Source organism: Acomys minous (assembly GCF_964271855.1).
Source record: "Acomys minous genome assembly, chromosome: 4".
Lineage (NCBI taxonomy): Eukaryota > Metazoa > Chordata > Mammalia > Rodentia > Muridae > Acomys > Acomys minous.
Window position 1 is genome coordinate 70821107 of NC_140486.1, and position 27838 is coordinate 70848944.

The 27838-nt window shown below is 46.8% G+C and overlaps 1 protein-coding gene across 1 annotated transcript in view; it reads right to left on the bottom strand.

Moving 5' to 3' along the window:
• LAMA3 (laminin subunit alpha 3) overlaps positions 1-27838 on the bottom strand; it is a 226015-nt gene that overhangs the window by 93213 nt on the left and 104964 nt on the right. Inside the window, exons 21-32 of the mRNA XM_084779751.1 lie at positions 27583-27725; positions 25763-25860; positions 25112-25265; positions 19496-19656; positions 16265-16373; positions 14640-14737; positions 12935-13079; positions 7502-7628; positions 7282-7421; positions 5980-6095; positions 4761-4972; positions 3676-3880 (exon numbers count right to left, since the gene is read on the bottom strand). Coding sequence (XP_084635877.1) covers positions 3676-3880; positions 4761-4972; positions 5980-6095; positions 7282-7421; positions 7502-7628; positions 12935-13079; positions 14640-14737; positions 16265-16373; positions 19496-19656; positions 25112-25265; positions 25763-25860; positions 27583-27725 — 1708 coding nt within the window. The remainder of the gene's footprint in view (positions 1-3675; positions 3881-4760; positions 4973-5979; positions 6096-7281; positions 7422-7501; positions 7629-12934; positions 13080-14639; positions 14738-16264; positions 16374-19495; positions 19657-25111; positions 25266-25762; positions 25861-27582; positions 27726-27838) is intronic.

Consider the following 27838-nt stretch of genomic DNA (forward strand, 5'->3'; position numbering starts at 1 on the left):
CACAGTGAGGAGCAGCTGGCTTCTCAGAGAAAGACTGAAAAGGCACGTGGGACACCCAACTTCACTGTCCACCCATGGTGGAGGGACATCTCCCTAATCCACCTTAGAACAGCTCAAAGGGGATTCCCACATGGAAATTCTACAAGCAGCATCCCAGCTTCCTGTCTCTACCAGAGACCGATGGAGATCAGCATCCTTCTGAAGATGTTATGGCCCATTTGAGGCATTTCCAGAACCAAGCAGTATCCATTTTCCATTACTAAAAGCAGGCAGAAACTTATTTCCCCTGTTATTCTATTTCATTAAATCCACGCACCTGCTGCTTTATATTGCTACAAAAAACAGCACTGTGTTCAAACAGCACACTGTCGGAACTTCAGGTTGTCACGGTTGCCCAGAATAGCAGCCTAGAGTTGATACAATATTGTCTTGGTGCAATCAGATTGAGCAACAAAATAAAATAATAAGTTTACAATTAGATTAGAAATTAGAGATGATTTTTGCCGATAGGTGCTGGGAACTGGGACTCAAAAGGGCAGAGAGACCTGCCCCAGGCCTTCTAGGTATGATATGATAATATCTGTATTACCTATGCTAAACACGGCTTGAAGTCTCAATTTTGTGCTTCCAATAAGTTATTCCTAAATTCATTAAAATTACAACAGTGTAATGGAATAAAGATTGAGCATTGTGGATGGTTACGATTATTTACTAATGCATTTTAAAATAGATTAACATGTGTAATGGCTTGACTTGGTTGAAAGGGCAGGTTTTACCTTCTGTCAGCAGCAAATCCAACACAGAAGGCTAACTTAAGCACTGTAGTTTGTGGATGCTGGTACAGCTCCCACTGAGCTTCGCATTGCCGGGAAAGGACGTGTGTTTCCCTTTGGCTGCCAACGTCAGAGATCACCAACTCCTTCTCTTGGTCAACCTTTAGGTGTCTCTAAGCCCAGTCCTCCTTGCTGCCATCTGGAACTCTCCTGTTCATAGGGAAGCCGGTTTTACCCAGAATGGGGAGATGGCTCAGTGGGCCAAGTGCCTGCCATGTAAGCATGAGGTCCCTGCTGTTAGTTAAGAACTTTCTAGTCAGTTAAATTATCATTGGCTGCGAGTGGGTTGTTAAGATTCCTCAGGATAATTTCCTAAAATACCATGGCAATCCCATCTATCACCTCCTGCCGCCTTAACTGGTTTTATGTGTTTCGAATGCCCCTTTCCCCATTGTGTCAGCAGTACCGGGAAACTCCGGGGTCCTTCTGACCAACAATTAGGGATTAGACGGAGTTCTCTGGCTTTTCTCCCTGTCTGAACATGGATTCTCTGGCCTCACGTCTCAATTCCTTCGCTTCCTGTGATTAAGCCTGGGCATCGCTGAGAGGCCCATGCCTGATCGTTGACTGACTAGTTGACTCAGACAGGACTCACGGTTGTGGTTTCAAAGTTTTAGCACGGTTCATGACTCATCTGTCTGTCTATTTCCTAGAGGTCTCCCCACCCCGAGGAGGCGGCAGGCACAGGCAATGGCTGGCGGCTTGCTGGTGAAGGGCTCTTTCTGGCGCAGTGAAACTCTGCTGGGAAGGCGAGTTGAACTGTGTCCACCAATGCCTGCAGACGTTCTGCTTCTAACCCTCAGTTCCAACAATGGGCTTTTACCCGAAAACAATTCTTTGTAGTGATCCTAGAATATGCAAGAGATCAGGCCAGCCTGACTGCAAACAAAGGAGGGAGAGGACAGCACCGCGCAGAGAGATACAGAATAGGAAAAGAGCGTGTGGGGAATGTGACAGAGATCGGAGTGATGGGGCCACAAGCCAAGAACTCCAAGGAATGCTGGCAACACCAGGATCAAAGGGTGAGGTGAGGGGCACGAACCAGGTTCTTCCACAGAGCTTCACCTGGCTTCAGATTTCTGGCCATACAGCTGCGGGAGAGTACATCAGTGTTGCTTTAGACCCTACCTGGGTCCTCTCTCAGAGCAGCCATGGGACATTGATACATTTGCCCTCAAGCTGCAGTCACTGAGGCCTGTCTCCCTCCCCACATCCTAATCCACATGCGTGGTCAACAAAAGGGTGAGAGGGAAAGATGGTAACGTTTTGTTTAAATTTGTAGTTAGCCTATAAAGTAATAGAGGTTTCCTTATGGCATTTCCATACATAGTCAATCTTGGAAGATCCCGCCCTCCTCACACCACTCTCTTCCATCACATCAGCTTATGTCCTCCCTCTGCAGGGATCACCTTCCTCTTTCTTGTGTTCTATTATCCGCCCCACTCCTCTCTCCAAAAGCCTTGCTTCCCACCTCATGCCACCCCAGCTCCATGACCCGTACCCGTTCTCACACAGACGCACACACATGAACAAGCTAGAATCCATATTATGAGAGGGAACGTGTAGTATTTGTCTGTCTGAGCCTGGGTTACTTCATGTAATCCTGTGTCCTCCAGCTCGCCCGTTTACCTACAAATGTTATCATTTCATTTTTTTCCTTATGGCTGAATAAAATTCTACTGTGTAATGTAACAGATGTTCTATCCACTCATCTATTGACCGACATCCTGGCTGACTCAGTTTCCTCACTGGTTGGGTTGTCTTCTGCATGAGCCCGGCTGGCCTACACATGGGGTGCTTCCATTTCCCTGCTATCACACCCCAATTGACTTTTCACCAGCCTTTTCCCCAGGGTCTGAATCCTGGTTTTTTTTGCCCTGTGGCTACTTCCCAGCTCTGCTGAGATTAAATTGGTCACCCGTTCCCTGGTGACACTAGTGTTTACTCCCTGGTCTACTCAATCAAACCCTTTAGCAATTCTCTAGCAGACAGTTGTCCTTGTGCCAGTTGGCTGTCAAACTGACAGGACGTAGGATCACCGAGGAGGGGAGCCCCTAGGCACGGGGTTGGGGGGGTGGGAGAGTGGGGGGTGGGGCTCGGGCTGCTCTCCAGAGGGGTTAAATGAGGTGTGAAATGCCCAGCCCTGAATAAAGAGAGCAGGCTGAGCACTGGCTGTCACCAAGCCCTGTTTCCTGGCTGCAGATGCCTGGGATTAGCCACTTCAAAAGCCTTCCATTTTACCTTCCTGGCATAATAGGCTGTAACTCTAAACTATGAACCCCTTTCTCTTACTTATTTTTGCCAGGGCATTTTTAACACGGCAACAGGAGAAAGTAACTAACACAACCACCACTTCTTGGCTACTGTGTGCTGGATCGCAGTGGTTCCTGAATCCTGCCTGGCTCTTCACTAACAGCCCCTGCCGTAGAGGCCTGTGGTGGTTGAGTTTGTCAAGCTGCCGTAGTCTAGAATCACCTGGGATGGGAGTCAAGACAGATGGTCTAGATCAGGCTGAGACTCTCTTTCCAGATGACTCTGTGTTATGCCAAGTCGACAATCAAAGCTAAGCAACAAGACAGTGGGACCGTGGCACACACATGTAGCACAACCCTAGTATGGCATCACGCTGGAGTGAGTAGGCAAGGTTGCTTCTACCTGGCTGCCCCGAGTCTGGATGGACCAACCAATCCACCAATCAAAACCTATTCTTGCTGGGAACCTCCACCCTGATGCCAATACAGTGTGCAAGTGGGAAGTGAAGAATGACAAGGGCCCCTGTGTGGACAGATGGCACCTGGCTGCCCCATGACAGGATCTGGCACACTAGTGTGTCACAGCTTACCTGCACTGCCCACTGTCCCTGTCACACTCAGAGATGGCCGACTCAGTGGTGCCCTTCCTGGAGCAGTTGCAGACCTCACAGCCAGCCAGGGGGTGGAAGTTGAAGGAATTCATTTCACAGACCTCACACTGGGGCCTGACTGTGTGGGGTGGGCAGAGACACTTCCCTGTCACCTCTTCACAAAGGCGCCTGCCACAATTACAAGCTGCCAAGGGATAAAGAGACACTGTGTAAGAGCTGGACTACACAAACCACTGGATTTCCAGAAGTTTCCAAGAAGTCTGGGGGAAATCGTTTCCTCTCCCTGCCCATGGTGATCAGGACCAGTAGTACCAAGTGCTCCCAGGTGAGGCCCCCAAGTGAGGGGCGGCTGGACTAACTGGCTCCAGGTTACACGATCCATGAACCTGCCACGTTGCTGTCCTTCCATACTATCATGAGCCTCCTGTTCATCAGAAGGCTCTAGAAGGCACCAAGTAGTGAATGCTCAAGACATTCTAAGGCAGCTCCCCAAAGCACTGCAGCTTCATGGTCAGCACATTATGCAGGAGTGAGATTGTTTATAGTTTATTCAGACAAATACTGGTCCCCTTGTGATGCTCTATCTGCACACCCAAGTCTCTCACTGCCCCTTACAGCATTGGTGACCCGGGGCATCAGGCCACAGGGTGGTTCCTAAGTAAAAATGCAATGGTTTCTAATTCAGTGCATATATGCCCATTAGACCTTGAATGTCCTATCTAAACTGAGTTTTCACTGGGCTTATGAAAAGCCTCCTGCTAGGAGGGAGGCTGAGCTGTCCACGTGCTAAGTGTTCACTCATGTTTATGTTTATATTTATATTTATATTTATAGCCTAGAGCCTTGCCACTCAGAGTGGGCTTTGTGGATGTATGGCATGAGATAGTCCGGATGTTTATTAGAAATGCAGACTTTTAGGCCCCGACTAGGTCTCTTGAATCAGGACCTCACCATAAGCCCCCAGACAAGTGTCTAAAAAATGGCGGTATTTGAGAAGGCCTGCCATGCATGAACATCATCCTCTGGGGACGAGAGAAGGAAGAAGCCTGGCCATGCTCACTTACGCCTGCAGTGTGGGAATCCATAGTAGCCTGTTGCACAGCGGGTGCACTGCCTCCCGATGATGTTGGGCCGACAAGGGCACTGCCCGCCCTCAGGACTGCAGTGATGGCTGGCAGCCCCAGCAGGGTGGCACTCACAGGGCAGGGCACCGTTATGATAGAAGGCTACCAGGGACCTTGCAGAATTCTTACAGAATCCAGAGGCTGCCTGGGGACTGTGGAAACAAAATAACTCATAGCGATGACCTGAGATGTGTGTCTACTCCTGGCCTCCCCTTCCTACTAGTTCCACCGGGCAGCATCTCTCGGGTGGCGCTGATCACTGAGTTTGGGAAGGAGTGGAAAATGGCCCTACTGTGGATTCAGGCAGTGACAGCCCCTTCCCCCAACATCTGCTCCAGGAGAGGGCATCACAGGAGTGGGAGTGGGAACTTGGGTGAGATGGGACAGCTGTGGGATGAACCGCGTGGCTCATGAGTTACAGTTTGCAGAAAGGGCGAGGACCTGGTAGCATGTTAAGAAACTTCAACTACATCTCAGCCTCACAACCACCCGAGTGATGAGGCCACGGTCTGTTTCACAGATAAGGCAGCTGAGGTGCCTTAGCTGCTGGGTAATGTTCCCAAGGATGAAGGCTAAGGCGTGGATCAGAAGTTGGGTCTGGACCTTTGCTTCTGCCATCACTGTGCAAGACGAGTCTGTCTTCAGGGCCTCTGGAGCGCCTGGCTTCTCGTAGAAGCCTCCGAAGGGCTCTGGGTCCCACGGCAGGGCTTGTGTTGGGGCTGGAACATTCTTAGCACTCAGGGATGAGAGAAGACAGGGCACAGAAGGCACAGACCCCACCACAGAGGTGAGGTGAGTAGGGATCAGGCTATATCCTTGTCAGTGGAAGACACCCTGTATGGCATCTTTTAGGATATAAAGTATCAAGAAGAGAATATCAAGGGGGCAAGAGATTCTCCTAACTGGTTCCCTAAACCCAAGTTGAGGGTAGGCCTCTGCTGAGTTCAAGGTTGGGTGTGGTCATGGCGAGGTCTCTTATAGAGGGGTGGGCACAGAAGAAGGACATCACCTTCCTTAGACCCCAGATTCACTGCTGCTTTCCTAAGCGGTGAGAAGAAGAGAGCAGACTCCAGGCCAGACTCTCTCCAGATGTTACTCTGGCTGGGAAATGTGAGCATGCCCCATGCGTGCCGGAGCCCTTCCACAAAGTGACCCTTACTCAATATAAAAACTGTCTCCTCCACACTTGCTGATGAACTCGGCGGACTTGTCCACTGATGTTTTGTGAAGTATTTGGTAGTCGTAATTCTCTGCGGGTATCACTAGAATCCGGACCTAAAAGAAAGCCAACAGCCTGTGCTCAGATTTACAACCGACATGCTCGTGACTAACCGGTGATGGAGGAAGAGAACGGCTCCACATCCTTTCCTGTTATTCAGATGCCAAAATGAGATGGATGAAGGGCCTGGGGCAGCAAGCCCAAGGCAGGGTTAAAGCTCAAGTGCGCATTGCTAGGAAACAGTGAGCCTGGCTGGGCGCCTCAATCACCTGCTCCGTGGAATAAAGAATAGCAGTGTCAAGTGGTGGTTGGTTCAAGGTGCCTCGCAGATGAGCAGGGCCTGTTAGGGATGGCTGGGCCCCATGTGACACATGCCTGGGACTCCCTGCTTCTCCAGGGAACATTGCTCTGTATTTTTAAAGGTAAGCAAACGAAAGTTGTAGAATCAGCAGGGAATCTAATATCCTGGGTTTGCTTCTGATGTTTATTCAGCACTTGTAGTTTAAATAAAAACGATCTACATAGTTTGAGTATTTAATCCCCAGTGGGTAGCACTATTTGGGGAGGCTTAGGAGGCGTGGCCTTGTGGGAGGATGTGCATCACTGGAGGCAGGCTTTGAGACCCCAGTTTGTGTACTCACTCCCCTACTTCATCTTCATGTTTCCTGATTGTTGTTAAAGATGTACACTCTCAGCATTTGGCTCACTATGCCTGCTGCCTGCCACTATTCCTTCCTCCATGGTGGATGCTTTTCCTCTGGAAACTACAAGGCCAAATAAATCCTTCCTTCTATCTGTTGCCCCGGTCATAGTGTTTTTATCACAGCAACAGAAAAGTAATACAGTACATCACACTGAATAACTGAAGTGTGTGATTTGGTACCACACCTGTACATGCCAACCTATGGTACCCGCAAACCCAATGGGAAGATTCAATGTCCTTGACAACTGCTTACCAGCTTGTGGCTGACATAGAGCCCACTGTTCTCCTGTGTGCCAGGCAGTGCTCTAGGCACAGGGTTATGCAATGAATGAATGCCCTCTGCTCTGGAATGGTAGCATCCTCAGAGGAAGGAGGAGGCACACGCACAGCACAGAGGACCACAGAGTAGAACCCAGCAAACTCTTGCTGTTTCTCTATATTTAGGATTAATTTTAGTTCCTTGGAGAAAGTGTTGCCAGGATCCCAACACAAAATGGCTGACAAAGGAAGGAGCAAACTGAAGGCTAAGCAGAACGCACCAATGTTAAAGACTTTCCTTCTGGAATCTTCACCGTCACAGCGACCTCTGCTTCTGAGATGTCAAACTCCACCTGGCCGTCAGCAATCACTTGGTCCCGGCAGCCAAGTAAATGGGGACAAAAGGTGGCAAGGAAGGACCCTGGGGAGGGAGAGGTGCTGTCACGTGGCTGCCAGGGCGGCGTCAGGCACATGTCCTGGAGCCCGCTCGTGGCTGCTCACCTGACCACTGTCTCCCTCCATCCACATACACCTCCGTGGGAAACCCTGGGTGCTCTGCTTGATAAAAATGGATGACAAAGACGTGTCGGCCCAGGTGTGGTATGAGTCCTCTCAGGGTTACTTGATTCTGAGAAGAAAAAGGAGCAGGGAAGAAAGGCTCTCAAACTGAGGAGCCGAGAATGACTAGGACGTGAGATATTGCTATAGCTGGTTTCTACCAAAATTCAAGTTCCCAGGTGACTCAGCACCAGCAGCCACATCATCACCAGCCATCAAATGTGACATGCATATTTTTTAAAAGGTCCCCACCATCACAGTTCTCTCCCCCCCCCTTTCTCTCTCCCTCTGTGTATGTGTGTGTCTGCCTGTTTTTCTGTGTCTGTCTGTCTGTCTGTCTGTCTGTCTGTCTGTCTTTCTCTCTGTGTGTGTGTGTGTGTGTCTGTCTGTCTGTCTGTCTGTCTCTCTCTCTCTCTCTCTCTCTCTGTCTTTCTCTCTCTCTGTGTGTGTGTGTGTGTGTGTGTGTGTGTGTGTGTCTGTTTGTCTGTCTGTGTCTGTCTGTCTGTCTGTCTGTCTCTCTGGCTGGCTGGCTGGCTTTCTCTGTGTGTGTGTGTCTGTCTTTCTCTCTCTCTCAGAAGTGCCCTTTCTCTCCCCTGACCTAATATATCCCTTATATGAGATCTATTGCATCGTGTGATCTCTGAGACATACCTTGGCCCGGATCCTCCAAGGAACTGTTTTGCATAAACTCTAACAGTGAAGCCTGTGACTTGGTGCCTACATGCTCCTCCTTGGTGGTCTAAGCCATACTGGGATAACAGACTCACTTTCTGGCTAACCGATCACTGGGCACCCTACCCAACAGCGGCAATCGGTAAGTTTTCCCTTGGTACATGTAACCGCCCCTCTGGTACTCTTGGAGGCAGAGGTATGCCCAGCCATGGTCTTCACTGCTACAGTTGACTATCTTGGCCATCTTTGAGGCTTCATTTTTTTTTAGCTCAATTTCCACCTTTTGGCTTCATTTGAAAGTCTTGATATTAGGGGTCGTGACTCCTCGGGCTTTTTATCCCTGGCCCGTGTCCAGCAAGGTGAACACCCACTGAATGGTTTTTGCTTTCCTCTTTTGGTGCCCCCTGAGTCCTGGGGACAGATGTCTTGGACTCGCCTTGGACTTTCCTCTCTTCCTCACCCATCGGAACTGCATCACCTGTACTTCCTGTCTCCCCTTTGGGATGCCTCTTGCAGAACCTCCAACTCCTACACCTAGCACCCGACTTAAGGGCCTCTAAACTTATCTGCCTTTGTAGTCGAATCTGGCCTCAATAACCCTTAGATCATCAATCAAAATGGCTGCCCAGCATCCTAGACCCCAACATTATTAGGGACCTCTATGGGGATGAGAGACATTCCCCCTTCTCTATATTTTGTTCTCCATTTCCAGACCTGTTTTAACCCCCCAATGGTGTGCAAGTGTCCCATCTTTAAGTTAAGGCTAATGGATCTATAAGTTTGTTGCAAAGTGGGAGTCAGAGTCAGAGCTGAGGGAGGGGGGTGGACAGCAGCAAAGGAGGTGTGTGCCCATACCTGTTCCCCCTGCAGTGTCCACTCCAAACCAAGCTGCTGAGCTAAGGCCCCTAATGAGTGTAAGGATTCTTTGTTTCTTCTGGCTTCTGATACCCACAAAATTGGATTCCAAATTCTAGAATCTGATTTTTCAGCTGCTGCTTCCCTCTGGCCAGCTGTGCCCTTCACGTGGGTGCCTGTGTGCTTCTCTGGCTCCTGTAACCTGCTATGCCTCTGGCTGCTGCACCCACATGGGCATCTCGCTTCTCACCTGCTCCCTACCCTCTCTCCCGACTCAGGAGCTGCAGTCCCATGTGCGGCAGCCTGGAACTCTTTCTTTCTTTCTTTCTTTCTTTCTTTCTTTCTTTCTTTCTTTCCCTTGCTTCCTCTTTGAGCTGCCTGCTCTATCTCTTTTTGTGCCTTCCTGGGCCTAGACTTTGAGAACAGCCTGCTAAGTCTTGCAGCTTTTACAACATTGGGACCCTCCCTCAGGTGGAGTTGCTGGTTGTTTCTCCTGTTCCTTACTGTTTCTCTCCTTGTCCTATGCCATAGTGTCTCTCTGGCTCTTGGAGCTTACTGGAACAACCGACATGATGTTCCATTTTGTGACTCTCTTTCTTCCTCCATGGATTCAGATTTTTTTTAAAACAATAGTTTGGCCTCAGTACAAATCAATGGCAAAAATTTGTCATGCTTGATTTCCAAATTCGTGCAGAATATAATGTTTGTCACCGCACAAATGATACCAAAGTCTTTTATCTCTAAAGTTCTACTTTCCACTTTTAAAAATCTCTTAGCTTCACAATTTTTCTGTGCTCTGCTCTCAAAAAAAAATCTCTTAAGATTATGCTATAAACTATGTCAGGACTTATAAATTCATTGGGTATGGTTTAGAATCTATAAAATTTTTTCAACTTTGTGTGTATATGTATATGTAACTCGGATTCAACTCTCAGTCCTTAAAAAATGTAGGCAGATAGATAGCAGCCACTTCATCATTAGCCACCGAGTCACGCATACCCTTTAAAAGGTCCCTGCCTTCAAGCCTCATTCTCGGTCTCCAGGTCTCTGTCTCCAAGTCTCTGCCTCCCTCTTTCTCTCTCTCTGTCTTTCTCTCTTTCTCCCTCTGTCTCTCTGTCTCTCTCTCCCTCCCTCCCCCTCTCCCTCTCCCCCCCTCTCTGTGTATGTGTCTGTCTGTCTGTCTCTGCCTCTCTCTCTCTCTCTCTCTCTCTCTCTCTCTCTCTCTCTCTCTCTTCCTCCTCCTCCTCTTCCTCCTCCTCATGCCTTTTCACTCCCCTGCCAATAACTCTGGCATGAGCAATGCGTGCAGCACACCTTGGATCTGACCCCCCCACCCAGGCGCTCTGCTGCACACACTCTAACACTCATGGCAGGACTTAATTCTTCACTGCACTGCTGAGGGGCAGGCCTCATGGAAGCCGTTAGAGTATGGGCCAGAGCCCTCATGAACAGATTAAAAACATATTGCAGAAGTGAGTTCTTCCTTCACAGGTGGGGTCAGGCACTACCAGCGGGTTGTTAGGAAGCACCAGTTGCTTTGGCCCCTTTTCTCTTGAACAAATGACCAATACCTACTGGCCATGAGCTTCCACCATGTGGCACTCTCAGCCATGCTATGATGTGCCGAGATATGGCTACCTGATCTTGTACTTCCCAGACTCCAGAACCATGCAAACCTCTTCTCTTTATAAGTTACTCAGACTTGGGTATTCTGCTATAGCAACAATACAAATAGGTTAAAAAACTAAAACAAGCTAGGTGTTTAAAATGACAACCACTATATCCTTAAAGAAGCTGTCACATGAGTATTTAAAATGGCCTTGATTTGCAATCACACCAAAAACAATTAGATGCAAACCAAATGGCTCTTACCTACAGAATAGAGAAACTGAGGCACAGGCACACATTTAATGGGAATTAGGGAGTAGGTTTGGTTAATCATTTTGGAAAGCTGGTGGTATTTATCAAAGCCAAACATAGTAGGACACAGCAGGTACATGCCTGGGTACATGCCCAACAGAAACACACAGTCTGTTTGCTAAAGGGGTAAACAAGCTCACCGCCAGCAGTGGGGCTATGCAAGCATGCTGGCTGCCAGTGGTGCTACTCAGTTCACACATAGGAAGAAGCCTACTTCCACCTGGGAGGAGGCATTTCATCACATGACAAATCTACCTGCTCTCCCTCCCCCAAATCAGCCAGGCCTCCTGCAGTCTTTCTGAGTTCCTGCAGAGAGTTAGTAGATGGCACAGATCTTGGAGCTTTTATTTTTTTTTATTTTTATTTTTTAAGATTTATTTATTTTATTTATTGCATATGAGTGCTTAATCTTCAGAAGACGGTATCAGATCACATTATAGGTGGTTGCGAGCCACCATGTGGTTGCTGGGAATTGAACTCAGGACCTCTGGAAGAGCAGGTGGCCCTCTTAACCACTGAGCCATCTCTCCAGCCCCTTGGAGCTTTTAAATAGTTGAGTTCCTCCTCCACTGCAGCTGCAGGTTAAGGCTGTCCCCTCCCTGCTGCCTTGAGTTAGAGCCTGACTCTCCTCAGGGCTTCCTGACTCCTAGTGTGCAGGCTAGGTCACATGGTACACAACTGACCCACACTCCAAAACCTAGAAGAGCAAGAATGCGTCCCTTTGCTCTTTGGAAATGAAGACTCTGTTTCCCTTTAAGACCCACCCATGCTGCCTATGGTGTGGTGTAACTCTCCCAGCATTCTGTCAACTGAAGGGTCTGTCCTCTTCTCCTCAGGACCCCCAGTTATGCTATCCACGATGCCTATCTCTCCTGAGTTAGCTCTTCCTCCAGCCCGAAGTGTTGCTTTCCCACCGTATCAAGCTGTGATGGTGTAATTGTGCTAATAAAACTGCAGGTAACTCCATCTCCACTTCCTTTCCAGGAACCTGTTACTATTTATAACAATCTCCTCACTGTTTGCCTCACACCTGGACAATCAGTAAGGAAACCCAGGAGTCCACACCCTTGGTATGGGTACAAAGTTCAAACCACACAAGCTCCAGCCCACGGGGAAGGCTGCAGCCTTCTCTCACTCCCCACCCGGCACCAGGCACACGAGAACCCAGAGGTACACTCTGTGGGTCTAAGTGGACATGCCCTGCTCTTTTAACTCAAATCCTACAGCAGCAATAGCACTGCAAGAGCTAGGAAAGTCTACCGTCCTTCAAGGCAATTTTTGCCACACTTATTTGTGCACTGGGATGGGGCTATGAGTACCATGACATGTGTGAGGAGGCCAGAGGAAAGCTTTTAGGAGTCTGTTCTCTCCCTTCACCACTTCCCAGAGATGGAACTCAGGCTGGTCAGCCAGTGACTTTTCTTTACATTTAGTTTTGAAGGTTAAAAAAAAATCTATCCATATTTCAAGGGAGAACTGCAAGTTGGAAAACCAACTTTCTAATGTGATGACAAAACCAGGGCTTCATGTCAGCTTTCCACCTCAACTACAAGATCTCCTCTGGGGATGTCTGGTCCCAAGAAATTGCGCTTTCCTGAAGTCTGGCATTTAGACAAAAGCCAGCATTCCCTCAGGGACACGGAAAAATTGCAGAGTGGCCATGTGGAAGGAGATGAGCAGGGCAGGAGTGGTCACGGCCAGGACTGCCCAGGCTCCTACACTGCTCAGTGGTCCACAGTGGAGAGTGGAAGTTCCAGGATTTCTGGGGACAGGGAAGTGGGTAAAACACAGATGACTGGCCCCATTTCAGAGCCTCAGATAAAGGAGATTGGGGCGGAGCCTGAAAATGTGCACCCCCAAAAAGCCCCAGGGTGATATGGATGCTGCTCGGTGGGGTGTCACACTCTTGACACTGAAGGGTTGTCCTACCTGGGGGGCCTTCAGAGTAATTCTATTAGTGACATCTGCAGGAAAGGAAGGCTCCTGAGGCACGAGAGAGAAAGGGCTCCCACTCATAGCATCCAAAATTACGGCTGTTGGAGGAGTTTCATGGGCCAGGGAGACACAGGAGGCACTAAAAAATAAAACACTTTTAAAAATATGGTTGTATTATCACAACAACAAGAAAAACCATGCATAATGTCCATTGGTAAAGAAACATGTTGGATGCACACCAAGGGTAAATCACAGGAATCCCATGGAGCCTGGAGATCTTCCTATCATAGCACTAGTGCAGCCTATTGGCCAAGGGCATGCCGGGCACGTGATCAACTTAGGTAGTTAAAACAGAAAGAAAATCTTAATTTTAAAGTAAGACATGCAGAACAGAAAATTGTTGATGCTTTCTTACCTGGAAAAAATTACTTAATAAGATTAGATCAATGTAAAGGCATTATTCCTCTCTATATAGAAATGCTGATGCGAGAGACGGGAAACAAACATGGGTCGTTTCTTTGTCTCACAGCTAGAATGGCACTGTGCTGGAGATTTCTAGAGCCCTAACCGTGCACACACAGTCTCATGGCTGAACCTTTTAATTATTTTTGGATCCACAGCAAAACAACACTCCTGAAAGCCCCAATGAGCACTAATTAGCTAGTTCTGGTATCAGAGCTCCAAGAGGGGCCATTATTTTTGTGGCTTTTTCAAAAGAAGAGCCTAGACACAGAGATTAAAGGATTGCAACAAAGTGAGGGCTCAGAATAGAACTTGGCAGACCTGACCTCAAGGACCAGGCTTAACCGTTTCCCTCGCTGCTGCCGCGTCTGTGCCATGGTGTATATTATGGGATTGTGGAAAGCTGACAACTGGGAAGAATTACTTAGGTGGATCATCTTTTTATTAAATTTTTTAAAAATTATATGTGTCTGTGTGTATGTGTGCATGTGTACACATACATGAAGCTGTGAGTGCTCATATGCGTGAGCAGAAGCAAGAAGAGGACATCCAGGTGTCCTCCTGTACCTAGTCTGTCCTGGAGCTTGGGCCTGTGTCTTCTTGGTTAGGCTGGAAGCCAACAAGCCCTAGCAATCCTCCTGCCAATGCTCAACTCTGAGCTGGGCTTGCAGGTACGGCAGGATGCCCAGCCCAGCTTGTTACATGCTTGCTGTGATCCAAACTCCAGTTGTCACGACTGCACAGCAAGGCCTCTTCACTGCTGAGCTAACTCTCCAGCCTTGTGGCTCCTCTCTCTTTAACATCCCATAATAAACATCAGGGCCTTGCCTGGCACTGCTGGTAAGCAGATGTTGAGGACCCCAAATCTCAAGCCCCAAGGGCTCCAAAATCTGAAATTTCTTGGGCAACAATATGATGTCCCAAATGGAAAATTCCACTGATGACCTCAAATGACAGACCATAATCCAAACAGAGGCACTCCAGATATACTGTGTAAATTTACCTACAAGTGATAGTTTTAAAAAGCCGCATGTGATATATAATTCATTTCATGTTTAGAGTTGGTCTTATCCCAAAGATATCTTATTATGTATTTGCAAATGTTCCCAAATTCAAAACAGTTAAGGTTCCAAGCATTTCAGAGAAGGGATCGCCAACCTGCAAAAAGTTTCTGCCTTACATATATGACAGTACTGTTTGGAGTATTGATAAGGAAGAAAGAAGGAAGATACATTACCTAGGATCAGCAAGCGGTCCATAGCTGGCAATACAGTGGACTTGAGGTCTCAAATATTCAGTTGAGAATTCTTCAATGGGTATAATACAAACATGATACTGTCAAGCAAATAAGCAAAAACACACAACAATTATTGGGAAAACTAATGGCTCCACCACATGTTTTTAAAGGCAGTTATTAAGTGAAGAACTCATCCAGAAAATTATATTATTTTAAAGCAATAAAATTGCAGATGGCAAAATGTAGAATCTCTGCATGCAACAAATCCTTTGTCTTACCGCACAGGGTCACTGACTACGTTGTTGCTGGAAAATGTTCACAAGTAACCAAAGAACAAAAGCATAGGAAAGTTCAAGATCAGCTCTGTTCAGTGGACTCTGGCGCCTTTTTCTCCCTGACTTAGGGCTGATGCTGACACTGGAATGTTTCAGGAGGAAGAGAGGGCACAGTGGAGAGTCAGAGAGCCTGAGAGTCAAAGACTCTTCTTGGAAAAGGATGTCTCAGACCTCAGCCTACTTCAGCTTTGAAGGATTTATCTCTACAGATAGTTTCTGGGCCACATAAGAAAGCTAGCCATTAAAGTGTCTTTTATTGCATCTGAACTGAAACTATGTTATCAGCTTGATGGCAAAGTGGCTCAGCAGTAACACCAACAAAAACGTATGGAGTACCACTAAGACTCAGGGCATCTGCAGGACCAAGATGGACAATGTTCTTGCCTTCACGGAGCATCCATTTTAGTCAGCCTGACCTTCCGTGACCTTGGACTATTTTTCAAAGGGCAAATCCACACTTAAAAAACTGAGTCAGTCCAGGATAATTTCCCAAGATGAAGAGGCTAGATTTGTGAAGGAAAACTACCATTTCCTAATAATAATAATTTTAAAGTCTTATTTCAAAGTATTTCTTAAGTTAGAAGTTTTTACTTACTCCTAGTAGCTTAGGCACAAATATTTAAGGCACATCCCCTGGCATTCCCCAGGGTGTGATGTGTGCTTACTGCCACCAGCACGGGAAGCTGCTGCACACTTAGGTCCCTGAGGCAGTTATGTAAATCTTATGGTCCTTTTCCTAGGCAGATCCCACAGTCGATCACAGCTCTCAGTGACCAAGCTCCGCTGTCCCAGGTAGGTATGAATGTCATTCAATCTGTCCCAGTTGGTATTTAAATCTGAAGAGCATATATCTAATTAACTGAATAATACCCGTATTAAAATAGAGGGTATTATTATTATAACCAGTTATAAAATTTAAATATCTGATAGAACTGTCAAAAAAACCCACATAGGATAATAAAATGGGACAGAAATTAAATGATAATCAGTGCCATTTCCGTACCCCAGACAGAATAATAACAAAGTCAAAAATTTAGTGTTAAAGGGTATTTTGTTTATAATAATGATAAACAAAAAATTAATGAAATGTGATTTTTTTATGAGATGCATTCAAATTTAGTAACTAAAGCTTATGACATGACTTGAAGAAGGCTCAAGGTGAGAGCAGTAAACTGTCAAAGCTGAGTCTATAGACACACTGCGATTGCAGCCCAGATTTTAAGACGCTTTTGAGAGCTGCAGATGACAACAGAAGACTTCGAGAGGTCAGTGGGCTGGATAAAGGCATACCAGAAGGAAACCGGCCATGTGCGCCTTCAGCTGAGCATCCGCATCTGCTAACAGCTCGTACACAGCCGTACGACCCAGGCTGTCGGTCACCACACTCCGGCACAGAATGCTGCAAAGGGGGACAGAGCTGTTTTAGCCTGAGGCCTAGCATCTCCCTTGCTGTGCACCTGGGCCACCTCTCAGCCTTTCCTGTTTGTAACTGGGTGAACCAGAGTCAATTTTTTCTGCATGACAAGTCAAAGAGGGATGCCGCCTACTATGGTTTGAATGATTCCCCGTTTTGACATGTAAACACTGCTGTGATCTTTAACAGGTGTCTGGGGAGAGTGGCAGCTCTGCACTGCGCATGGACAGATGCCGTTGTTGCAGGAGTGGGCTAGCTGTCGCAGGAGTGACTCTGTTATAAACACAGGCTCCCATGCTCATGCACACGCTCATGCACACGCTCATGCACACGCTCATGCACACGCTCATGCACGCGCTGGCACCTGCTGCCAGCTTCCACCATGGAATGGCTCAGCACAAAAGCCTCCTACTAGATCCAGATCCCAGCTTCCAGAACAGTGAGAAACCAACTTCTTTTATGTATAAAGAACTGGGTCCACAAGGAGAGCTAGGTTCATCATTTTTGTAGATAAAAGAACATTTCTACTGCAGCCCCTGCTGTCCCTCTCAGGACTGAGGCCCCTACTTCCCCCTTTCCACCTGGATGGACAGAAGCTGTCAGAGGAAAGCATGCTGGGACAGTGATGGCAGGTCTCTTTGAACCATTGAGAACTCAAGTTGCCCACCAATGACCTTCCACACCCATCAGTAGGCACAGCTTGCTTTACTAACATGGGGGAAGGGCCAGCCAGACTGTCTTCAAGGCCAAGTCTGTTTTCTTTGTTAGACCTTTTCCACTTCTAGCCCTGGCTCCCACCTTCCACTCCATTGGGTGAGAGACAAATTTGAAACTATTCTTTAAAAGTCACCGTTTTGCAACATGAACTCTGACCCTGCTGGTAAAGCCATTAGGAAGCATGTTTAAGGCCACTTCCTTTGGGTACATATAAAAAGGAACTAGTGTTAGGTTAAGACAATATGGTCATCCCTAATAAACACCTGAAATAACTTAGTCAAGATTATTTGGATAATGACTAAAGGGAGATAAAATATAAAAATAACCAGCAGAACTTGGAGGCATATGTAGAAACTTAAGAGTCTGTGTAAGGGCAATTGAAGGAGTCCTTCTGGATTGAAATATCACCTGGAGAGCTAAATCCACTCACATTTAGCTTTATCATTAATCCCTTTTAAAATTCTTACTAATAAACAGACGGCCATCAATTTACCCACTAAGAGTCACCTCACTATGAAGAAAGGAGTCAATTTATCGCCTCACTACTCTGAAAAGTGGTGTTCCTGTCACTATTTTGCTGAGATGTTGTCTTTCTAACAAAGTGGCTAGAAATCACTTGAGACACACAGGGGGACAGTTCAAACCTCAGCAGGAGACAGTGCAATGCTGAGCAGGCCTGTCACCCACAACAGGCCATTATGGGGGAAATAATTCCTGTAGTTTTAGATTCCCACCCTTGTAGTCAGTTCACTTTCACTTGACCCTTGCGACTACTGAAGCAGAAAAGAAAGGAAATACTTTGTCCAAGTAAAAATATACAATGCGACTTTCCTGGGCGTGGCTAAGTAGAAACCATGTAATTGCAGACTAGTGTGCTATCCGAGAATTCTAATGCTGGGTTTGCTAAACATACTTAAGTGTCACCATGTGCTAAAGGATCCAGAGCATTATACAACCTCCCTCGGTGCTGATCATAAAACCTGCGCGGCATCCTGCAAGGCTCCTTTCTTTCTCTGGTTTTGTAAAGCTTCTGCATTGCCGGGTATGGTGGCGCATGGCTGTAACCCTAACACCCGGTCTCTGAAACAGCAAGACCACGGGTTCAAGGCCACACTGGGTTGCAAAGCAAGACCCTATCTTCCCAAAATATAAACTCCCCAACATGGGCGTAGGTGTTCTTGGAGCTCTTCTGAGGTCACCCTGAGAGTCATCAGAGTAACTGAATATTCCTCCTTCCCCTAGCCAACTCCTCTTAGATTCTGTGACACAGGAATCAAGCCTGTGTCTGAAAGATAGGAGGCGTCTAAAACTCGAACTGGAATCTAGTCTCGGATGGATAGAGGTTGAAGAAGCCCTGTGGCCAGTCTCCCCTGGACTCAGGCACACAGGGTCCTACCCATTGGGGAGTCCACATTAGTGGTGCTGATGTCCACGGTACGTGAAACTCATATTTTCATATAGTGATAGATGATCTGAGAAGCTACTTCAGGCTCACCTCATGCCCTCAAAATGCACATACAGAGCTGAGGAGAGTGGAGGCTTAGTGGAGGCTCCTTGCCCAGCCTGCACATGACGCTGGGTTTGATTCTCAACACCAGGACATATCCAAATATAATTCTCCATTTTAGGATCTTCCTTCCATAAACCAAGTCCTCAGAGGCGCAGTCTTAGTGTCACTGGGAGTATAACGTTAGTTCAGCAGACATTGATCAGGCCTCATAAAAATGCCCATGTGAAGCTATTAAAAGCTACTCTTTGTATATATATTTTTCCACTTCATATCCAGGAAGATGGTCAGCTACTTCAAGTTGTCTTGGGTTTGACACAAAGCAACATTAAAAACCAGGTTAAGAAAATGCTGAAGGCCGTGACTAAGAACTGGGTGTGCTTAATATAGCTCTCAGCTTGCTGTATCAAGGGACTACAAGTTCGGATATCGCTAATTACACATTTAGTCTCAACTGCAAATATTCTTTGTGCTGGTTCTTTAATTAAACGCTCTTAAAATATTGTGCAAATAAAATAATTTTAGTAAGCCCGTGTCAATTAGCACTCTTGAGCAAAATTCTCATTGGAGAAAATTTCAGCCCTCCGCCGTCGCTTGTTGCACCCAGCAGTCACCCACCACCGATTTGCTGGGTTCTGGAGTGGGTCGTGAAGGGAGACGCACACCTGGTACATTGCTTTCACAACTCCACCCACAGAGAGGCTCCCGATACCATGTTGGGGATAATGTTGGATCCTATAACTAGTCACCTGCTAGGTGGCAAAAGCTGTCTCCAAAAGAAGCAAGTCCAGAACAACAATCACCCAAGTCCACGGCAGAGGGTTTTGGGGGGATGGGGGAATGGGGGGGGGAATGAGGGAAACAGGGGAATGGGGGAGATTACCTGTACTTGCAGCTGTATATGTTCACCTGGCCTGCCAAGGCAGACCCTGGGCTCTTTAGGTTCACATCCACCACAGAAAGCTGGTCCACCTCCGTGGCATACTCCAGCATGACCACATAGTGGCCAATCTGTGGGACCCGCAGGCGCAGATGCAGTTCCACCTGCGAGAGAGGCCAAGTAGACAGGTGGTCACCCAGATGTGCAGTGGGCTGGATATGTTTACAGATACAATGGCAAAAACAGAGATGACACCCCAGAGCACTGTCGTATGTCTGCCTGGTAAAAACACGTAGTCGGCCCGAATTCAGAGAAATGTTGGGTGATCGTTGTCTACGTCTTCAGAGGGCCTCACGTGTTTTTGCTTTCTACGCCTGTCACTGCTGCATCTCAGGGCTTCTACGCCACCCAGGGATGCTTCAGCTGCTTGTTTCTCAAGGTAACAAACACTCCTAAACTTGAGGTAAAAAGGTAGCACCAACGCCCAGCAAGAGAGTGCAAACTTGCCTGGGGGCTTCTTAAGTGTTACTTCAAGGTTGAAACGTCAAGTTATCCAAATAAAAGTCATGTAAAGGCAGCACACACACCCTTCCTTCCCTAGAACGATGAGACTTGGCTTTTTTACTTTATAGCTCTTTTCTCTGGGCAATATATGTGCACTCCCTCTTTGGTTTTTAAGAAAAACTGTTGTAAGAATCAGAAATTGGGGTGCCCTCAGGCTGTTATGACAGAGATCTTAGGGTCCACAGAGCTGGGTGTATTGATTCTCTGGTCCTTTCTGGGGAAATCGTGACTTACCCTCCTGTCAATTGTGAGGCTGGAGCTTGTTGCCCAAAATCAAGCTGACACTATCCATGTGATCTGCGGCTTCCGACTTAGCGTCTGTGTACCCCATATAAAATGAGGGTACAGCCTCGCTCTCAACATTTACGAGGTTTAAACGAATGCACAAAGAGTGTCTACAACTCTAGGTGTCACTGGGTTGCTTTTTGCTTTTTGTTCTTTTTACTCAGAAGCATTTCCTGGTGTTTATTTTTATACTTTTATTGGTGTGTGTAAAGATAGACGTGTGTCACGTGCACATCACATGCACATGGAGACTAGAGACCAACTATGGTATCACTCCTCAAAAACTATCAGTTTTGGGCAGGTGTGTGTGTGTGTGTGTGTGTGTGTGTGTGTGTGTGTGTGTGTGTTTGAGAGAGCTTTCTTATTTGCCACTGAGGAGGCTAGGTTGGCTAGCAAGTGTGCCCAAACAATCTGCCTGTCTGTACCTCATCAGTAGTGGTTTTTACACACATGGCACCACATCCAAGTTTTTTCACATGGGTTCTGAAGGTTTTAAGTCAGGTCCTCATGCTGTCAAGGCATGTGCTTTACCAAGTGAACTACCATTCCAGCCCTAGTAGTCCATGTGCCTTTATCATTACAGACATACATGATTTGTTTTCCTAATGGCTGTCTAGCAACCTACAATAGAAATAAAAAATTTAAGCTAGGGAGATGTTGGTGTGTAAAGTACCAGTTGCACACATGTGAAGACCAGAGTTGGGGTCGCCAGAGCCCACACAGTCAGGTGGGTGTGGTGAGCCACCTGTAGTTCCAGCCTGGGAAGACAGACAGGAGATGCCCAGAGCAGGCTGCCTAACAAGGCTAAGCAGGTATGTGAGCCCTAAGGTTAACTGAGATATCCTGTCTCATTGAAAAACACAGGAGAGTGAGCGGTGCTGATTCCTTGGCATCATCCTTGGGCTTCCATATGCATGCACACCCAAACATATGCCTGCAAGCATGGATCCACACACATGTACACATATAACACATGCACACCCACACATATGCCTACTAGCATGCACCCACACACATGTATACACATAACACTTGGACATCCACACGGAAATGGAAAATTAGTTTACTCTTTCTCTGTTGATGATAGATATAACATCCGATGTTAAATCACATATATATGCACACACACACACACACACACACACACACACACACACACACACACACACACCCTTGTGCTGGTGTTCCTGTAAGATTCCTAGAGGTGGACTATTTAAAGTGTGTGTGCACATTTGATGCCCAAGCCAGCCTGAGATCTCCCTCCATCCCTCACCGTGTGACCCATCTGAACCCCAGCTTTACTCCCACATGATCAAATGGCCCTGCTCCTAGCCTCCATGAAATGTACATGTATACTTCCGTCAGAACAGCTCTAAGCCATGTAACTCCTAGATCCCACACTGATTTCCCTATGGCTTATATAATAAGGGGCTTCCCTTACAGGAAAATGTGCACTAGCCACTCACTTTTCACTATGTTACACAGGAAAGTCCAGATTTGCCCTAGCTCTGATAGAGAAGTCTCTACTAGCTTCTCCCCTCAGGCATCTCCACATGAAATCTCTGTCTCACCTGACCACATCGCACACACAGACCAGTGACAAGTCTTCTTTGGCTGTGGCTTCCATCACAGCCCTCTCCTAAGTGTCTATGTCACCCCACTGTGAGTCCTGTGGACTGATTTCTATGTAAATCACATTTGATGGTGAAGCTAGTTCCTGATGAACTTGGATAAAATGAAAATTTGATGTCTGCTGGTGATGTTATCTTTTGAAAGGGGAACTTGAAAGGACTTGGTGTCAAATGGTTCTGCAGCTCAGGGCTTCTCTTGGCTAGTTCCAAGTTTGGGTAGGATGTGGAGGACAGTGTTACCAAGTCTGCTGCTTGTGCGAAGCCACAGAGGATAAAGCACCAACTCTGATGTCAGATGGGAAGTCTAATATTCTGGCCAGCAAGCATTACTGAATGCCTGCTGTGGCTAGTCCACCAGCCAGCTAGTGAACATCCAACAGAAAATAAGACAGACTTAGTTCCCCTCTCAGACTTTAATCAGCTAATTAGATAATTAGAAAGCTGCGGTGTATGCTTCATGTGTGGCCAACTCTCTCAGAAAGTCCCACGGAAACATGTCAGATGAAGAACTGAATTAGTCAGGAAGATGAGCAGGAGGAAAAGGCTTCCCTGAAGAAGCAATGACTTAGGTGAGCACGAAAGACAAAGAACAAAAAATACACCTGGAAGGAAGAGAATAGCATCAGGCAGAGGAACAGCCGATGGTAAGAGACCCCCTTGCAACATAGACTACTCTTAGGCCACATGTAATGCAGGTCTAAGAGACCGAAGGTAGACCAGATGGCCAGGAACAGGGAACAAGGGGTAGGGGCATGGTGCAGCTAGAGGTAAAATTTTTGTCTCTATTATAAGACAAGATGTTACTGTAACATGTACACACATATGCACACACATACAGTGCCTGAATATGCATGTGCATGTGCATATGTGTTTGTGTGTGTAGGTCAGAAAACAATCTCAGGTGTTGGTCCTTACCTTACCTTGTTTGAGACAATGTCTCTTGCTGTTTGCAAGTGTGTGCAACCAGGCTAGCTGGCTTGGAAGGTTTGGGGGTAGGGGGAGGTTCCTGTCTCTACTTCTCGCAGTAGAAAGCCTGGGGTTGCATATGTGTGCAGTCTGGCTCTGTGTGGCTCCTGGACATCTGAACTCAGGCCCTCATGTCAATCTAATGAACCACCTCTCTAGTCTAACGATCGAATATTTCTGCAATGCAGGTGAGTTGATTAAGAGACAACTACAGAGATGTTCAAGCAACATGACATCACAGGCTGAGACTGCTTATCTCAGTGCTTGGGACCAGAGATGGCCTCGAGCTTGAATTCTTTCTGATTTTGCAGTACTTGCAGATAAAGGATGGGAATTGATACACATGGTGTGGGGACCTTTACTCCATGAGCTACGCCCCCTGGTGGCCTTATTTTGGGAAGTTATGGAGTCTTTACCCAAAGGGGCCTAGCTGAGGAAAAGCATGACCATCCTGTCTCATCTTCGCTTCTTAATTTACCCAAGCAAGCAGCATCAGTCTCCTGCAGCCATGGCCACCCGCGCTGCCGTGAATTCCTTGCCCTGACACACTATATCCCCAAACCAAACCCAGAGTAAGTTCTTTCTTTCTGAGGTTGCTTGTGTGAAGTCACATAAAGAAGCAAAGCAATCAACACAGGTAACTAACTTTGGAGTGAGACTAAAGCTTAAATAAAAGCTCTTGGGTCTCGTACACAAAGCCAGTGAGTCTGGTGATTAGAATATTAAAAAGGATTCTTGCATAGGAGCGGAACTAAGCATCTTCAATACCTATTCTAACTCTACAAATTTGAATTTCATCACAATAGTCTTTTTGCAATGACAAACATCTATGATCCGTGTTGTTCCTTGGACATGTGTGATCATTGAGACCCTGGTATGGGCTTGGTGCTGCTGAGACATAAATTATACTTAAGTTTAATTAGTAGAAGCTTGTATGTTTCCTAGGGGCTTGTCCACCTCAGCTGGTCTTCCCTGTTTTCACACATATAAACACACATACATATATGTTTATTCTCACATTTTATATATACGTACATGTGAGTATACACATGCACATATGTGTGGGCCATTGCAGCATAGACAGAAAGAAATGTGGTAAAGTTAATTTTATAATGGAGAGAAGATTCAGTTTCCCATAATTGTGTTTACTTATATTGTTTTACCTAGTATAATAAGTATATTTTATAAATTAAAAATCTAATCAAATAAAATGAAACAAACAATCTAAAAAGTAATCTTAATATCTTTAGCTGTTACCTTTAAAATGTAAGGACATAGTTTATGAAATATGAATGTCTAAATATTTAGAAAGAATTAAAGCCATAGATATTTTAACTTCACACACTTTATCCCCAAAAGTATTTTCTTCAAAGGTTTAAAATAGACAATATTAACAAAAGTAAAGCATGGATACAGAGGGTAGGAGACCTTTGTTCAATATTTCATTTTGGGGTGCTGAATGTGTGTTCTCATCATTAATATGCTCTACAGTGTGTTACCAGTTCACTCTTAGGTCTGCCCATGTGACTCAGAGAACTCCAGGAAGAGGCACAATGCCCCGGCATGTACTAACATGGCCTCCCAGCCATGAGGCAGATGCTGTGGGTTGGAGCAGTTCCAGATTCTGAGCTCCACAAATTCAACTGTCACAAATTGCTTAGCCTTACAGGGTTGGACAGTGAGGAACCGTTGTGTCCTTATAAGGTAAACCATGGAGCTACTGGAGGTCTGTAAGACTGAGTGTTATCCAGTTTTTAAGGGTGGGTAGGGGCTCCCATTTTCTGAGGAATAGGGGGGGGTGCGGGGAGGGAGACGGGGAGGTGGGACTGGGAGTAGAGGGGGGGCTATGATTGGGATGCAAAGTGAATAACTAAGTAAACTAATAAGAAAGAAAGACTCACTTTGCTGTGAGTCAAGTAAACAAAATGGCCCCTGGGCTGCCTATGGCCATTGCTGTATCTGGAAGGTACTCCAAAGAAACCTCCACGCAGCTCGGTGTGGAGGACAATTCAGCCCCAGTTAAATTGGAGAACTCAGCACCTGGTGATCAGTACCTGTGGGAAACCCTTCTTTCTGGCTCTCTGGGACCTGAGAAGCAACCTTGGCTAAGCATTCAGCAGGTACAAAGAGAGAGGTAGCAACAGCATTGACAGGAAGGGAAAGGTTACCCCACCTCTCTCCCACTGAGGTCCACCATGGCTGGGAGTGCGGGAGTTGGCTGCCTCACTGCCAAGGGTCTCAGCTCCCCATCCAGCAGGAAGTGTCTGGCCTCACAAGCCGGGGTGCAGGAGAATCGGGTCACTGGTAAATGCTGGTAAAGCAAACAACTTCAAAGACAACAAAATACAATCGTTACCACGTGAACACAATACAGAATGCTGCCACAGAGCGCTGCAAGGACCCAGCGATCGGAGCCCCTGAGGCACCCTTGCAGCACTCTTTCAACGAAGTCTTGGTAAATGGACATCAGGGCACTGGGCAATAAGTTCTCCACGCCAGGAAGGGAAGAAGCACACGTCCGTGGACCTGCATTCTATTTTAAGCTCTTCCCCTCACCAGTTGCATGACTTTGAGATGGCTTTTTGGGTATGTTGCAGCATTCTCCCCCACACAGGGTAGTTCACTCCTAGTCCAGTGGTGGCAGGCGTGCTTGGTGATTCATACTCAAGTAAAGCTCAGACAGACAAATCACAACAAAACTATCAGTCCGGCTGTCCAGTAACCACTGGGGTTGTAAGGCCCACCCACCATCACGAGCCTTGCACTGAGGGCATGTTCAGAGGAGTGTGATGGCACTGAGGCACAGCCTCCACCCCATACTAACTTGTCCTGGGGAGATCCTGTCTGGGCACACGGTTCTGTAACTGGTACTTGCAGGGCGAGCGCTTCATAGTAGTCCCTGGGAAGCAGCACCAGGTAATCCTAGCGAATGAAGACCACAGAGGGTGTTAGTCATCTTCCAGCAGGCCTAATTAAAACGGCCAGATGTGCTTTCAAATTCAATAATGCTCCAGGGAAGTCCCTGGTGACCTTCGACAGCAGATCAACTTTCTTCTTCACCTGACCCACCAGAACCCCAAAGCACTTTCACACACCCACCCGCCCCCAGCTTTTCACACACTAGAGTTCAGTACAGCAGGTGTACATTTGCGGTATTCAGATCCACAGGAAATGTTACTATCTCTTCCAGGTTGTTTATACGTTTCCCCCCCGACCCCCAAATGACCAAATGACCACATCACTGTGATGCTCTGCTGAGACGCTGGTTGCCTGCATCACTACCGAACACCAACGATTGACCACTGATGTGGCTTTTCATTCCAACACTGCTTGTGGGGTATGATGGGAAAGTGAGGTTTTGTGATGCTGGTGTCTCAGACTGGAATGGCCCCACTGCCTGTCATAGCAAATGAAAGAAAGGCCATGTTCCACCCAGCACGCCAAACGAAGCCTGTGGTAAATGCGCCTAAGCATTCAGGAAAGAGCAGAGTTCTGGGCTCTTAGACCTAGAAGGCTTGACAGTGTTTAGTGATCTCAGGACCTGGGGCCCCACCACACATGTGCAGAGGCAAGGGCACAGGGTGTTTGCCTCTAGTGGGGAAACTCAGATGTGGCCCCTAGCTGGGTGGGTTTGAATTGTTCTAGAAGCCATTTCCCTGAGCGTGGCCTAGACTACTCATTACTCTGTAGTCTCCAAGGCCAGTAAAGATGGATAGGATAGCACATGCTCAGTGAAAATGAAATCATAATGAGGACATCAGATAAATGTCATTAGGCATCTGTTTTAATTAGGGTTCTATTGCTGCAACAAAATACCACGACCAAAAAACAACTTGGAGTGGAAAGGGTTTATTTGCCTCCCGAGTGCTGAGATTAAAGGCTGACACTTGTATTTGGAAAATACACATTCGATTCCTATTGTTCAGGAGATGTGATGGAGGCAGGCTCAGAGCTAAGTGACCTGGCTAAAAAGGACCAACTTTCTGTTTCCTGCCTAAAGCATGTGACCTCAATCTGGTGCCAAAGGCATTCGCAATGCCCTTACTACAAGCTCTAACAAGTCTGAGTCACGGACAAAGAGAGATGCCTCAGAGAAGCCCCTCATGTCTCCTCTGGCTTTCCTTGGATGAGGCGCCCTTTGCCAGTCAGCTTTAAGACTCTTGACTAGGTGAGAGGTAAGACAGTAGGAGTGCTGGGCCAGCCCTGGCTCCTGGGGCCTCTCCCTTCCCTTCACAACTATTCTCACTGTCTGGCTTCTGCTGATGTTATTCTGCATGGCTTAGGGGGACACTTTTAGGTGCCTTTCTGTTTTATAATGGAAATATCAAACAAAATTTGAAAGGTGGGGAGAGTCACATGTTTTTAAGGACTTTACATTTGTTCTAATAATCTTGAATTATAGGTTACATTTAGATAGACATGTAGACTTTTTGTCCAAGAGTAGTTGATTGAAGGGATATAAAACGTAATTTTAAGTAAGTTTCTGTATCATCATATCCTCTGGAGGCAAAAGTTGCTGTAGTTTCCTTTGCAGTAAAAGAGAAATACATGTGATTTTGATGTCTTCCTATGGGTTGCTGCATTGGAAGAGACCATCTCAGTAATAGGATATGTCACAGACCTCAGCTTAGAACTCTGTCTTACCAGGAGGACTCCTTCTGCCTGGATGCAAACAATCCACGTCCCTGGCGTGATGGAGAATGGGTCTGCAAAGCCTTTTCCAGGGACCATGACAAAGGCTGGCTCCTTACTCACTGGAAAGGTGATCTCTTTGCTTTGAGAAGCATCTGTCAGAAATACAAGTAACACTTTAAGACATCTTCCTAGAAGCCACTGCTAACACCTTATACAACTTAGCTTTCGATATTCAGTCTATAGCTGGAAAAGCTTAAGGTAGCTT